At 51.1% G+C, this 14,563-nt stretch overlaps 1 protein-coding gene across 1 annotated transcript in view; it reads left to right on the forward strand.

The window, feature by feature from the left end:
- The window catches only part of NOD1 (nucleotide binding oligomerization domain containing 1), a 47,599-nt gene extending 34,520 nt beyond the window's left edge, over nucleotides 1-13,079 (forward strand). Inside the window, 9 exon segments of the mRNA XM_031940264.1 lie at nucleotides 950-1,007; nucleotides 1,255-1,475; nucleotides 3,115-3,198; nucleotides 4,259-4,342; nucleotides 5,569-5,652; nucleotides 6,239-6,322; nucleotides 6,695-6,778; nucleotides 7,498-7,581; nucleotides 11,910-13,079. Of these exon segments, the coding sequence (XP_031796124.1) occupies nucleotides 950-1,007; nucleotides 1,255-1,475; nucleotides 3,115-3,198; nucleotides 4,259-4,342; nucleotides 5,569-5,652; nucleotides 6,239-6,322; nucleotides 6,695-6,778; nucleotides 7,498-7,581; nucleotides 11,910-11,979 (853 nt within the window). The 3' untranslated portion in view covers nucleotides 11,980-13,079.
- Nucleotides 13,080-14,563: the final 1,484 nt, after the last annotated feature.

Here is a 14,563-nt window from a genome sequence, read left to right on the forward strand (position 1 = left end):
TCGAATTTTTGCCTTCCTGACTTCGGGCCCAGCCGCTCCATCCCCTGCACCACCCAGATTAAGTGAACAAATTTGGGCCTGATACCTCCAATCTAAAGGGTCTGGTTGAAGTCTCTTATTGTGTACAAATTCAGGATTTCTGAAAGTCAGGAAACTCCTGGATTCAAGTCCCTGTTCAGAATCATTAAGTTTTGTGACGCATTTTACCTATAGTCATCTATTTGGTTCTCTCAACAATCCTATAAGCAAATGAATAAAAAGTGTTTTTTTCCTCCTATGTGTCAAACACTGTGCTTAAACAAATACAAAAGCAAGCTGGTCCCTGCCCTCGGGAAGCTTCCATTCTATTAGGAGAAGACTACTTCTGTGGAAGAAGGCTGACCTAGCCTGGGTGTTTAGCCCTGAGAAGTCCCAGAGTTAGTGATGGGAGAGGGAGCAAAATTTATTGACAGGTGCCTTCTGGGAGGAGTGGCAGGTGTCATTCATTAATGGTTTCAGAGCGGGGCAGAGAGAAGTCAAAGATGGGAGGGGAGCCAGAAAGATGGTGACCAGAGTGGACTAGAAAGATCCACTGGAGCCAATAGCCATGTACTCTCCAGGGGAGAGCTCCAGCGCTGAGTGGCTAAAGTCCCCTGGGAAGGTAGCATCCCTCTTTTGATTCTTTCTAATTTTTCTCATCTGTATTTTGATATGTAGTTGCTTGCATGTCATTTCCCCATTAGACTGTGATCTCCTTGGGAGCAGAGATTGCTTTTGCCTTTCTTTGCAGCCCCTGCACTTAGCACCCTGCCTGGTACACAGCAGGTGCTGAATAAATGCAGGCTGACTGGTTACACTTCTGTGACTTCCTGTCTGCAGCAGGTGGCAAGCAGGGGGGATCAGGTTTGAACCCAGGTTTTCCTGGCTCCAAGTCCAGCCTCGTCTGCATGTCTCCATCCATTCCTTATAGAACGGGCAAATCTTGGATGAAACAAGGGGCCGTGTGGGCATCTACGTGGCACCATAGAGTCAGTAAGACCTGAATTCAGATCCTACCTCAGACATTTACCTGGATAAGTCACTCTTCAGGTTCCTCATCTATAAAATGAGGATAATAACAGCACCCACTTCACAAGGTTGTGGTGAGGATCAAAAGAGATATTACGTAAAAGTCCTGGCACTTTGCCTGGCACTTAATGGGTACTTAATAAGTGCTCTTCCTGTCCCTTGCCCCTTGAGTTAGTGAATAGCTTGGTATTTGAGGGTCTGTGACAGCCAGCAGGGTTGTGCCTCTCAGTGCCCAAAAGAACCACCGGGCCTGTCTCTCTGGGCAGAACCCCTGGGCAGAGACGAAGGCTGGTGAGAAACAGCCAGACTGTTCTCCATTGTGAGGATTTCCTGTTTCCTTTCAGACTCAGTGTGAATCAGATCACCGACTGCGGCGTCAAGGTGCTGTATGAAGAGCTAACGAAATACAAAATTTTGACCTTCTTGGGGTATGTATTTTGGGGTATGGATGGGGACAATGTGAAGCCTCCATTTGGGAGGCCAACGCCCTGGGGGGAGTGAGCCCGGTGCTGTGTGACCCTGGATAAGTCAATTCTCCTCTCCAAGATCTTAGTTTTCTTAGTCTGTGAAATAGGGCGAGGCAGCCAGATGATTTCCAAGGTCTCTTGGACAGTCTAAGCTTCTCTAACAATCCTACAATTTCACTTGAAGCTCCATGGCACTGACCTGCCATCAAGGATGTAGGGGATGTTGGGATGATGAATTTTGACGTGCAACTGGAAGGGCACGATGGGCTGACATTCAAGTCTTCCTCTGGTGACCCTGATGAGATGTGGGGGGCTGGAAGACCTTGCCAACAGGCTCCCCAGATCAGAAAGACTTCAGGCCTATTCCTGAGGAGGACTGTGTGATTGCTGTCCAAAAGTGTCTTGCCCAAGTTGGGGAGGGGATCAGTTTTGTAGCCACACTGGTTCTTGAAGACCATCCTCGGGGTTCTGCAGTGAAAAACGAACAGCTTTGGGGTCGAGGCAACGTTCAAATCTTTTCTCTAACACTTATTCCCTAAGGGATCTTTGCCAAGTCCCTGGACTTTGATCCCTCCTAGTTATAGAGGGGTTTCTCTATCTGTATCTGTTGGGGGAAGGGGACACAGTCAACAGTAGGGACAATTTCTGGGTTGGTTTTAATTTCCTCCTGGCCTTTGGAATCTCTTTTCTGGCCTTGTCACCCCAGGTTAAGGGACCCACGTTCTTTTAAAAGAAAAAAAAAAAGAACCTAACAAATTTGCCCTAAAAACCTGTGGCAAGACATCTCCCCGTTTTCTTTGTGGAACAGTGAGTGTGGAAGCCGGACAGCCCACAGGTGGGGAACATTGGATATTCTGGCAGATTTTGCTGATTTTTTAATGAATTTCACTGATTTTTCTCTTTTAAAATCTTCATTTTAATAAATAGTTCTCTGAGAAGGGAGTGAGAAGAGGAATATTGAATGTGAAGAAACAAAAAAAATCAAGAGTTACTCTTTTTAAATGATCTTGATTTCAAGTTGAAAGAAGTCTCAGAAGTCATTCAGTCTAACTCTCATTTTTCAGTTGGGGAATATGAGGGGAAGCTATGTTGCCACCAAGGTTGAGCAGTGTGGTTGAGCACTAGACTAGGAAATTCAAATTTTGCCCCAGAAACTGTGTGACGCCAGGTACATTTGCCTCAGTTTACTATCTGTGAAACAGGATCATAATAGCACCAACCTTTTGGGATTGTTTTGAGGGAGGAGTAAAGTGATAAAATATTTGCAGAAGGCTTTGAAGCGTTAAAGCATCACAAAATTCCAGGTAGTACTATTATTATATTATACTTGTAGTAAGTGACGGAGCCAGAATTTGAGTGCAAACTTTAGGCCTACAGCTTCCCTCCTTCTTTTCTTTCTTTTCTCACAGCTAGGAAGTGTTAAGTATCTGAGATCAGATTTGAACTCAGGTCCTCCTGACTTCAAGGCTGGTGCTCCATCCACTGCATCATCCGGCTGCCCCCTACAGCTTTTTTCATCACAGCGTTTTAACTCATTCATAAATCCCCCAGCCCATACCAAGACACCGTAAGTTTTGCCTAAAACCGATTTCTCTCCAAGGTTATACAACAACCAGATTACCAATGTTGGAGCCAAATACGTTGCTAAGATTGTGGAGGAGTGCACAAACCTCACACACCTGAAGTGAGTGAAACTGCCTTGGGGTGGGGATGGGGGGAGAAGGAGAGGGAAGAAAAGATAAGATGAGATGGGGAGGGGAAAGGGGAGGGAATGGGAGAAATGATGGGAAGGGAAAGAGGGGGGAAAGGAAGGGGGAGGAGAGAAGAGATGGTGAGAGGAGGCATGGGATCCATTTTCTCCCTTCCCTTAGCTTTGTGAAGCCCTATTTGAACTCGGAAAGTCAGCCTCAGCCTCAGGAAGGCCTGGGCCCTGGCACTTGGGCCTTAAGCTCATCTAGTGCGATCGCCCCCCCCCCTTTCGTTTTACAGATAAAGAAACTAAAGCCTGAGGGGAGGCCGGGCTCTAAGAGCAGAGCAGCAGGAGAGGAGAGGACAGGCAGTGGCTCTCTGGCTCTCCAGCGCTCTGTCCTTTATCCCAGTCACTGTAGTCTCTCCGGTGTGGCTGGATGCTCAGTGGTCAGGGATGTCATCAGGGAGACTGCTGTTTAGCTACAAGTCAGAATCCCACTGATTCCGAGATTCTGGGATACATTATATGCAGAGAGTAGAGCTCTGGGCTCCTGAGTTCAAATTCAGCCTCAGACCTGAGTGTGATCTTGGGCAAGTCTAATCTCATTCTGCCTTGTTTCCTCCTCTATAGAATGAGGACACTTTTTACACCTATCCCCTGCGTTGTTGTAAGAATCAAATGATAAAGTATCATTATTATTTATTTTTGCAATTGGGGCTAAGTGACTTGCCCATAGTCACACAGCAGGAAGGGCTGCTGCCCCGAATGATACATTATTTGTAAGGTGCTTTAGCGGGGCTCCCAGCACTAGTGAGCACATCAGTCTCAGCACTATCGTAATTCTGAGGCACCTGTGGGAGAGCCTGACCCAGGCCAGTGCTCTGTAAATGCCGGTGAGGAAGGAGGAGATCCATTGGGGATTCCCGTTGCTCCAGTGCCCCAGCTGCTTTCTGATTGGTCAGCCGGCCCGCTGATGACCAGTAGGGCCGGTTGGGGTCTTGGCGTTTCTGGTCATTGCTTGTTTCCCATCCAGACGCCGTAACTTTCTCCACAGACTGGGCTCAAACTACATAACGAGCGAAGGAGGAAAGTGCCTGGCTTTGGCGGTCAAGAAGAGCAAGTCGATCATGGACGTTGGGTGAGTTGGGCCTTCTTAGCCCGGGCCCTTGGTGAGCGGCTCTCTGGGACACGGGCTGCCCCCGGTGAGCTGCCCTGGGCCCTCCAGGAGAGGGGAGTCTTGGGGGGGGCCTTTCTGGTATCCCCAGAAGTTACCTGTGGCTGGTATACATGCCACAGGTGGATCGGTTGATGAGCTGTCAGAGCAGAAATGTCCCGGCCTTTTGGGCTCGTGGGGTTGGCATCTGTGACTCTGTCACCTCCAACTCTGTGTCCAAGCTGTCAGAGCATTAACGTCCAGGCCTTTTCATGCTTGTGCCAACTTGTAAGGTTGGCACTTGTGACTTTTACCCCTGTGTCTGATGAGCTGTCAGAGCACTAACGTCCCGGCCTTTCAGGCTCATGGGGTTGGCGCCTGTGACCCTGTGACCCTCACCCTGGTCTGTCCCAGTTATTACCACCTAGAATGGAGCCAGGCCCAAGTTTCCGGCCATGTGACTTCACTCGTCATGGGTTCACCTCTTCCTCTGTTCCCAGAGCCCCTGAGTCTCCAGATCAAGTTTATGGAAGGACAAAGCACTTTACATCTATTTTCTTATCTGCCCTCAGCCGCCACCTCGGTGACTTACCTAGAGCCACGCAGCTAATAAATATCTGGGGCTGGATTTGAATTCAGTCCTTCTCCAAGTCTAGCCCTCCACCCACATGCCGCCCAGCCCCCTGGAACTGCCTGTTAGAAGCTCGGGCTCCACCTCCCCCGGGGAAGAACTCCTGAAACGTCCCCCGGACAAGCGCGCTCTCTTCCAATTCCTCCTGGACTCCCGGGCCCTCGGCTGGGGGGGTTATTTGTGCCCATATCCTTCCTGCAGTGCCCCCTGAGGGTGGGCCGGGCAGCCTGGTCTCCACATGCCTCCTGCCCAGCCCACAGGCCTCCGGGACACGGGGGAAGCTTCTCTCTCCATCCCCTGAGTTCCCCTTTGTGCCAAGTGAGACGGCTTGGGGTCTCTGGTCCGCTGTCTCTAGGCCAGGCCCTTTCTTGCGCTCGGTGTCCTCCTCAGTATCCCTCCGCTTGCTTGGAGTGGGGCTGGAATGCGCAGGCTCCAAACCTGGGGATTTCCCCACTGGGCCGCGCTGCCTCTCGGCCGTCTCGGCTCTCGGGCGAGTCTGCCAAGGCCCCGGCGCGCCGAGGGACAAGAGGAGATGGCTGGGGTGAGCTTGGGGATACAGAACTCCCTCTTTTCCCTGCAGGATGTGGGGCAATAAGATAGGGGACGAAGGGGCCAAGGCTTTTGCGGAGGCGCTGAGGAATCACCCCAGCTTGTGCAACTTGAGGTAACCAGGGTCCATCCGTACCTGTGGGGTAACATGTTCTTGGGAAGCGGGGGCAGCCTCCCCTCCAGGCCCATCCCATGCCCCTCCTCCTTTGCAGGAGAAGAGGGATGGCTTGTGTCAGGGCCTCCCCCTTTCCCCTTCTCTCGTTTCTCATTCTCAGAATGCTGGGGGTGGGAGACCTGCCCGCTTCTTCTCCCTTCACATCTGCCCCCCTTTTCCATCCCAGTCCCTCCCTAGTCCTGCCTTCAGGACCTGAGCCTTCCTGTTACACAGACCTAAGGAGGTGGGACCCAATCCCCGGGGCCTTGTCCCGGGAGCCCACCAAAGAATTTCCCGTGGCCTGCCGTTGGGCCACAAGGTGGCCTGAAAGACCTTAGGGCGCTTGGAGGGCTCTGGAGACCTTTGCTGAGGGTTCCCCTGGCTGGGCCCTGGACACGGGCCATGAGCCGAGCTCAGAGGGAGGCTTCTCCCCTCGGCAGGAGATCAGCCGGTCTGACTGGGAAGGTACCTAAGAGTGGCTCCCTGGTCAGTGCCCAGGGACAGGGCAGGAGTGGCTGGGAAACAGCCCTTGTGGTTCCCTCCCCAGTCTCGCCTTCAACGGCATCTCCACGGAAGGAGGAAAAAGCCTCGCGAAAGCGCTGCAGCAGAACAGCTCAGTGAGGATCTTCTGGTAAGGGGCGCGGGGGACCTGGTCCCGGGAAATCCCAAAGGGCAGGTGCCTCGGCCAGCGAGCTTTCATTTGGGGTATGGAGAGAGCTCGGAGCCGGAAGTCAGGAAGCCCCGGCTTGTTTAACAGCTGTGTGATCCTGGCCCGTTAGCGCTCATCCCTCAGCCTCCATTTTATCATCTGTGACATGAGGATAAAAAATAGCCCCTGCTCCCTGGTATTGGGCCGTACAAATAAAGACAACACAAAAGGGGGAAGGCTAATGACTGCGGGAAGCAGGAAGGCCTCTGGGAGGGGGGAGTGGGGCACATACTCAAGTCGACTGAGCTTTTCCTTTGCTGCCCAGGACAAGCTAACCACTTCCTGTCTGTCCAGGTTGACCAAAAATAACCTTGATGATGAAGTAGCCGAGAGCTTGGCGGAGATGCTGGAAGTCAATCAGACGCTGAGGGACTTGTGGTAATTTTATCTTCCACAGCCCCCCTTCTTTAGACCAGGGACGTCCTGCTCCTACAGGAACAGGGGTGACTGAAAAGCAGCCTCACGTGACCAGGAGCTGCGTCCCGCAGTGTTTTTTGTTTTGTTAAACATGGCCCAGTTAAGTTTTAAGTCTGGTCTGGGCTGTGGCTGGCAACTTTGCTTTCCATCATTTTTACATCTGTGGGATGGAGATAGGTTCTTGTGTGAGTGAGTGAGTGTGTGTGTATGTGTGTGTGAGTGTGTGTGTGTGTGTGTGTCTATGTGTGCATGTGAGTGTGAGTGTGTATGTCTGTGTGAGTGTGTGTACCTGCACCTGCCCTTAGGTGATTGTGCCGAGCCCTGGGCTGAACACCGTGACACGAGAGCACCCGTGCCATTTAGGGGAGTGTGGGGGCCAGGCCACTCGGGGCCTAGTGGCATTGGACATGTCCCTTCCCCTGCTCCAGCTCCATCGCTGCCCCTGCCCAACAAGGAGGTTGGACAAGGTGACCTCTAAGGCGCCGACTGTCTCGTGTCTGCTCTGTAGCTTGTGGGGACTTTCCATACATACGTGCACGTTGCCCTTGTTAGAACATAAGCTCCTCGAGCACCTTGGCCATGAAAATTGCTCTGTGTCCCTGGGTGCTGCCCGTGTCCGCTGCCCTTCTGCCCCCACGCCCGATGAGAGGTGCTTAACCCGTGGCCCCTTCTTTTTTCAGGCTCATTCAGAACCAGATCACGGCCAAGGGGGTCTCCTGCCTGGCAGACGCTCTCCGGAAGAACTCCACCATCCTAGATATTTGGTATGGCCCTTCCCTGCCTTGTGGGCGGGGATGGAAACATTGGCGACCTCTGGGGTGTGCAAGATGAATCCCCTCTCTGGGACTGTTCCCCTTCTCCTCCCAATTCCTTGGATTCCAGACAGATTTCCAGATAGTGAAGTGCGCTCCGTCAGCTGTCAGAGGACAGCTTGTGCTGAGGACCAATCGCCAAATGGTTTGCTCCTCTTGTGTTAATGGAATTAATGATTCTACATAAAGGGTTGACCTTGATGACTCTTTCAGCCCCTCCCATGTTCACCAAGGGCACCATGGCTACAATAGCCCTGAGAAAGCCCTGATTCCAGTGTCTTGTAACCACCCATTGGGTCCAGAAGAGTAAAGGACAACACAGATTTCCCTCATCTCCGCAGGGAAACGGGCAACCACGGTAATGGAAACGTGGCCCGGGCCGTCGGACGCCATGGCGGCCTCCGCTGGTTTTGTAGCATCCCAGCCGGGCTCACTTTGTTCACTGTGACAGGGAGAGCCACAGAGGGCGATGACTAGGGCTTCTGCCACTGGGTAACTAGCAGCTGGGACTCTCCAACCCTAGTGCTCATGAGCCCCCCCAGGAGGCTTCCACACACTGTCAGTCGACCATTGATATCCATTAGCTTTGACAAAGGATTATTTACTAGAAAGGTATAACAAGGAAAGAAACCACCAAATTCAGATTTAATTTAAATTAAAATTAAGCTGTTCCCTGGATGTAACTCCCGTTACATCGCCCGAGAATTCCCATCTCGGAAAACTCACTTAGCAAAGATCGGCGGAGAGGGAACGAAATGCAGCAGCAGCTCCGTGTGTTCACAGACACATGAAGGCCAGCTGGGAGTAGAGCTTCCCTACCTGGCAGCCCACCGCAGTCTCCCTCGCTGCTGGATAAGAGAAGGAGAGCTCACCTGCTCAGAATTTTTATCTGCATTCAATTGCCGCTTAGTCCCAGCGAGATCATTTGGCTTTCCAACTTTTCAGCTAAGAATACTTTAAATTTTTATCCTCAGACCAATGGCTAGGGAAGGGAAGAACATGGAATTTTTTTTTAGGGTACACTCATGAAGTAGGAAATGAGGCCATCTGGTAGATTCAAATAATAATCCTTACTAATTATGCACTAAAGTCATTTGTTTTGGGTTATTCTTGAAGACATACACCCTCTACATTTCAGTGCTCTGAGGCAAAGCCCTAAGTGTCTTACCCTCGGTCAGTCTGCTATAGACATGGGAAGCAATATAGATTGAAGACACTGGAAGCAGAATAAACCAAATACATGTTCCTAAAGAACTAAACTCCTTGGCAATAGGGAAGGGGCACTTTGAGCAGGAATGGGGCTGGTTTAGTTTCCTCATGTGTACAAATGGTCCTTGTCACACAAGTTTCTGCAACAACTGGGGCATGAAGCTGCCCTTCGGGACACAGGAGGGGCTCCCTGAGAACTGGGAGGACACAGGAAGGGGCTACCCTGAAAACTGGGAGGAGCAGAGGAGGGCTGGGTAATGCTGAAAGTCTGGGCTTGACTGTCAGTCCAGGTCCTCACGCCCTTGTTCTGGGCTGTGGAGGGCAGGAACTCTGAACCTCCAGAAAGCTAGCCCGAAGGCTGTCTCTGGGTGGGCCAAAGGGCCAGATTGCTGACTGCTCGGTCAGTGGCCGGGGAGGCAGGCTCCAGTTCAGGGAACACACAGATGAGCTTCCACCCCCTGAAGCCGGTCAAGGGCCTTGTGGTATTAGCAGCTGCAAAGTAGCACTGGGCCCTTCTATCTGAACAGTGGGTGGGTGTAAGTTAGCAGAATTTTTGTTTGTTTTAAAAGGGAAAAAAAAAGTCACACGCCCTTTCCTTCTAATTCTGGCCAGACTGCCCACTCCCTCTTCTGCTGGTCAGACAGATCAGCCAAGGAAGGCAGACCATACTTTGGGTCTGTGTCAGACAGGCCCATTCAGGGGTGTGGGGTTCCACACTTTAGGAAGGCGTCTGATGATCTGAAGAATGGTGGGAAAGAGCAGCCAGGGTGGGGGAGAGCCACCGCTAACAGGCAGACGCATCGCTATGCACCGACTGCACCAAATACTCTGCCAAGGCTGGTGATGCAAATTAGCTTCAAAAACAGTCCCTGCCCTCAAGAAGTGTCCGTTCTGAGGGGAGACAGACATACGGATGATTATATAGGAGATAAAAGGGAAGGGAGGGACTTGCAGGAAGTGACGTTTGGGCTGATTCTTAAAAGAAGTCACAGGGGAGACTAAGAAACAGCATCCTAGGCAGGAGGAATTCACAGATTAAAGGCCCAGAGGTGGGAGACGCCATGTAAAAGAAACAGCCAATAAAGTGTCTGGCTGCAGAGTGTGAGAGCAGGAGTAATATAAGAAAAGAAGGGCCAAGGTGGAGAAAAGCTTTAACTGGAGTAGTAAAGAAGGGAATGTGGAGCCTGGAGATGGTACCATCTGGGAACATGGTCGCTGTCTTGGGATATTTGATGGCCCGGGGCTTTGACTCGTTCTGCTTAAGCTTGAAGCAGGGGTTCTTAATCTTCCTTGAGTCCTGCACCCCTGATCCTCCCCACTCCCCCCAATAGTGGCAGGCAGCTGAAGCTCTGGACTCTCCTCAGAACCGAGTTTGCTGCTCACATTCAGCTGAGGTGGGGGGAGAGGCTCAATTTCATTTGGGGGTTAATGAAATTAACAAGGTCATTTCCCCCTCCCAAATGCATGGACCCCCTGAAATCTCTTCCCAGATCCTTGAACCTTAGAAGCTGGTCCTCATCAGTGCCAGGGAAGGAGGAGGTCAATAAAGAGACATTTCCAAGGGGTTGATTTAGGCTTGTCGGAAGGAAAACTGCCCAAGGAAACATAAAGGGGTAGGGAGGTCTTGGATTGAAGGGTGGCACTTGAGAGACAATGACTGGGGCGGTTAGGTGGTGCCATAGTGCACAGATCATCCGCTCTGGAGGCAGGGAGATGGGTTCAAATCCAGTTTCAGACCCTTGCCTCAGTTTCCTCATTTATAAAATGAGTAGAAAAGGAAATGGCAAACCACTCTAGAATCTTTGCCGAGAAAACCCCGAATGGGGTCACAAAGAATCAGACACACTTGAATAGACTTAACTATTTGTTAAAATAACAAGAGGGAGAAAGATGCTCAGGTACAGAATGGACCAGATGGCCCCGAGTTCCCTTCTATGGACAAGTAGCAGCCAGAACCCCTGCTTCCAACAACTGGTTATGTTGGTTGAAGCTATAGAAAGGCTTGGAGGTACCAAACCTAGTACAAAAGAGCTCGGGGAGCCCTGGCTCGTTCATAAAGCACACCTTGTTGAGGACCACACGTAAAAGTGTGGGACCCAGAAAAGCTTGTAAAAAGGTTCAAGGGAACTGCACCTTTAAGAAAATGCCTTGGTTCTTCAGTCTCCCTCCTCCCCCCCACTGTGGCCACTTTTTTTTAATTAAAGTTTTTTATTTTTCAAAACATATGCATGAATAATTCATCAACATTGGTTCTTGCAAGACCTTGTGGTCCAATTTTCCCTGCTTCCCTCACATCCTCCCCTAGATGGCAAGTAGTCCAGTATTTGTTAGTCATGGTAGAAGTACATGTTAAATCTAATATATGCATACATATTTATGCAGTTATCTTGCTGCACAAGAAAAATCAGACAGGAAAAAAAAAGAAAGAAAATAAAAGGCAAGCAAAGGACAACTCTTTTTTTTAAAGAATGAGAATGCTACATTGTGATCCACATTCAGTCCCCACAGTCTCTCTGGGCACAGATGGCTCTCTTCATCACAAGATTACTGGAACTGGTCTGAATCATCTCATTGTTGGAAAGAGCCACGTCCACCAGAATTGATCATTGTATAATCTTGTTGTTGCTGTGTACAGTGATCTCCTGATTCTGCTCATTTCACTTAGCGTCAGTTCCTGTAAGTCTCTCAGATCGCTCTGAAATCCTCCTGCTGGTCATTTCTTACAGAACAATAATATTCCATAACCTTCATATCCCACAACTTGTTCAGCCATTCCCCACTGATAGGCAGCCACTTGCTTTCCAGTTTCTTGTGTGGCCACTTTCTGAAAGGTGCATTTCCCTTGAACCTTTTTACAGGCTTTTCTGGGTTCCACACTTAAGTGTGGCCCTCAACAACACCCCCTTTATTTCAATAATGTTGAGCTGTCACATGGAAGATGCTTGGTGGGAGTCCCGGCCACTTAGATCCTCTCCAAGCATCTTGAAAAAAATAGTGGCCTGAGCTCCCCTCCCCTCCTAAATCATCCTGTGCCCCAATTAACTCTTCCTTCACCTTCTGTTTCCCAACAGCTTAAATGGGAACCCTATCAAGCCTGAGGAGGTCAAAGTTTTTCAAGATGAGAAGAGGTTCCATTTTTGAGGAGCCGCTTCTGCCAGCGCTGTCTCCAGGACTGGAAAGAAATGCGCTGTCGGAGCCAGAGATGCAGCCTCCTGGGCTTGGGACGAGAGCCTGGGCCGGCTGTCGGGGCAGAGCTTGGGGACAACGGTGGTCCCCATGGTGCAGACGCCCGGACACTGGGCAGACCAGGCCTCTGAGAGCAGCCCATTTTGCCTTTTCAGATAAAGGACTAGGGGACGGACCGGACTTTTCTCGCGGCAGAATCTGGTTTTTGGATATTTTTGGATAGTGTATATGTCGCCAGAGGCTCGTGTACACAGCCCTAATTTTCTGTGCGTGTCCATTAGCCGTGTTGTGCACACACTAAGCCCTTCAGCAGTGGAAGGGAAAGAATTTATTTTTCTATGTAATGGGAGGAAGAAAAATGTAAAAGAAAATTCCGAGCGGGCCAAGCTCGGTTCCTGCCAGTGCCTGAACCTCCCCTGAACCCGAAGGCCGCTGAGCAGTGCAGTGGATCAGGGCACGGGGGACTTAGACAGGGAGACCTGAATTTAAATCCTGCTTCACATGCTAGCTGAATGAAACTCGGCAATTTTCCTCATCTGTAAAATGGGAATAATGCTAAAACTTGCCTCACAGGGTGGTTGGGAGGATCAAATGAGATACAGAGTGCCTTGAAAACCTAAAGTGATGCTTTTAAAAAAAATATTATGATTATTATCGTGGAAACAAATCACTACCGGCATCAAGAAACTGAGAACCACAATGGCATGGGACCATAGTTTCAGAATGGAAGGGACCCCACAAGGGGGTGGAATAAGCACTTATGTGGCACCTATTGCCTATGAGTTGGGCTCTTTTTACAAATATCATCCCATTTGATCTTTATCTCAGCCCTGTGAGGTTGGTGCTATTATTATCCCCATTCTGCTGATGAGGAGACCGAGGCAGACAAGTGCTCTGGGCCCTGGCGCCATCTAGTCCAGCCCCCTCAGTAGACGCGTGAGGAGACTGAGGTCCGGAGACGTCACTGAGCCTGACGTCTGGTCTCCATGCTGGGGTGGCCAGCCCTGGGGCGCTTCTGGGACTAAGTGCTCAATAAATAGGAGTGCTTCATCAAACCGTCTCTGTTGTCCCCATTCCACAATGCTACAATTAAGGGGTATTATTATACCCACTCCCCAGATGGGGAGACTGATCCCCCAGTGACTCAGGGCCTTGGAAATTGTTAGAAGCCGGTGCTTTGTGCTTGGAAGGCGGGCAGAAGCTTTGGATTTCTCGGATCCAGGACTTGTGAGCTGAAGTCTGCATAAGCGCCCCCAGAGTGGAGGGCCCCCTGGGGCCAAAGCAGAGACAGACTCCCATAGGCTGGAAGGAGGGAGAAAGCTAAAGCCTCATGACGATCCGCACTGGGCTCGGGGTTTCGGGCGCTCTCCATTCCAGCTGGGGCCATTGGGGGGGCCCAACCTCCAACCCAAATGGCTAAGAGGAATTACCCAGGATGCAAAGCAGCAAAGGAGCCAGCCGGGAGGGCAAGGGGAGGCCACAGTGTTGGCCATGGGCTAATGGGCTGACCTGGGCTCAGCACCTGTGGGAGCCCAGGACCTTCTCAGAATCCCGGCTTTTAAAACGCATAAAGGACGTGGGTCCCAAAGGAAGCCAATTATGGTGAAAAATAATTGTCAAAATGTTTCTTAGAACCCGGTTCCGGATTTGGAGGAGACCCCAGAGTGCGGTTACTTCCTGCTGAAGGATCCTGGGCCCTCCCGAGACTTCCAGGCTTGTGCCATCAGCACCCACTGGTCGGGCAGAGGGAGAACCGCCGCCCCGGGGGTCCACTTTGGCCCTTACCCGCAGAGGGCTCCCCACTTCCTGGCCTGGGGGCGGCCCCTGTCTGAGAACTTCCAGATGGAGGCCAGTCTCCCCCACCCCAGATGCCGCCTTCTTCCCTTCTCAGGCCGAAGCTCAGAGGCTGAAAGCCAGGCTGAGAGCCCAGTGAAGAGCGGGCCCGACTCTGGGGCTCTGGCAGCCTCTGGCCCTCCTGTGGCTGGTCTGTCTGGCCTAGCTCTGGGCAAACCAGACGGCGTCTCCCACGAGGCAGCAGCTGCTGCACGGGGAACATGTGCTATTCAAGGCTTTGGGGGGTGGGTTTGAGGGATGGGAAGGCCCCGGGGATTCGGTAGAGATGCCTACCTGGGGAGGCGGGAGGGACCTGGAGAGGGGGGATCGGCTCTGGGAATGCGACCTGGGAAAGGCTGTAACCTGGAATATTAGCAGGGGGCCTGGAGCAGGAGAAGGGCACTCTTGGGAGCATAGGACACTTGGGTCCGCTTTGGGATTGGGAGCCATGATGGCTTGACTGTTTTATGGGAATAAAGAGGTCCTGTTTAGGCAGCCTGAAGAACTGATTCTCTGGGAAACAAAACTTTTAAATTTCTGGTTTTAGCTATAGGAGCCTCCTGAAGGGGCCAGGGGCCAGCCCTGGTCATTTTATCCTGATTGTCTCAGTTTCCTCATCTGTCAAATGAGTTGGAAAAGCAAAAGGCAAACAAAAAGCAAAAGGATCTTTGCCAAGGGAACCTCAAATGGGGTCATGAAGTTGGAT

The sequence above is a fragment of the Sarcophilus harrisii genome, chromosome 5 (assembly GCF_902635505.1).
Source record: "Sarcophilus harrisii chromosome 5, mSarHar1.11, whole genome shotgun sequence".
NCBI classification, from domain to species: Eukaryota; Metazoa; Chordata; class Mammalia; order Dasyuromorphia; family Dasyuridae; genus Sarcophilus; species Sarcophilus harrisii.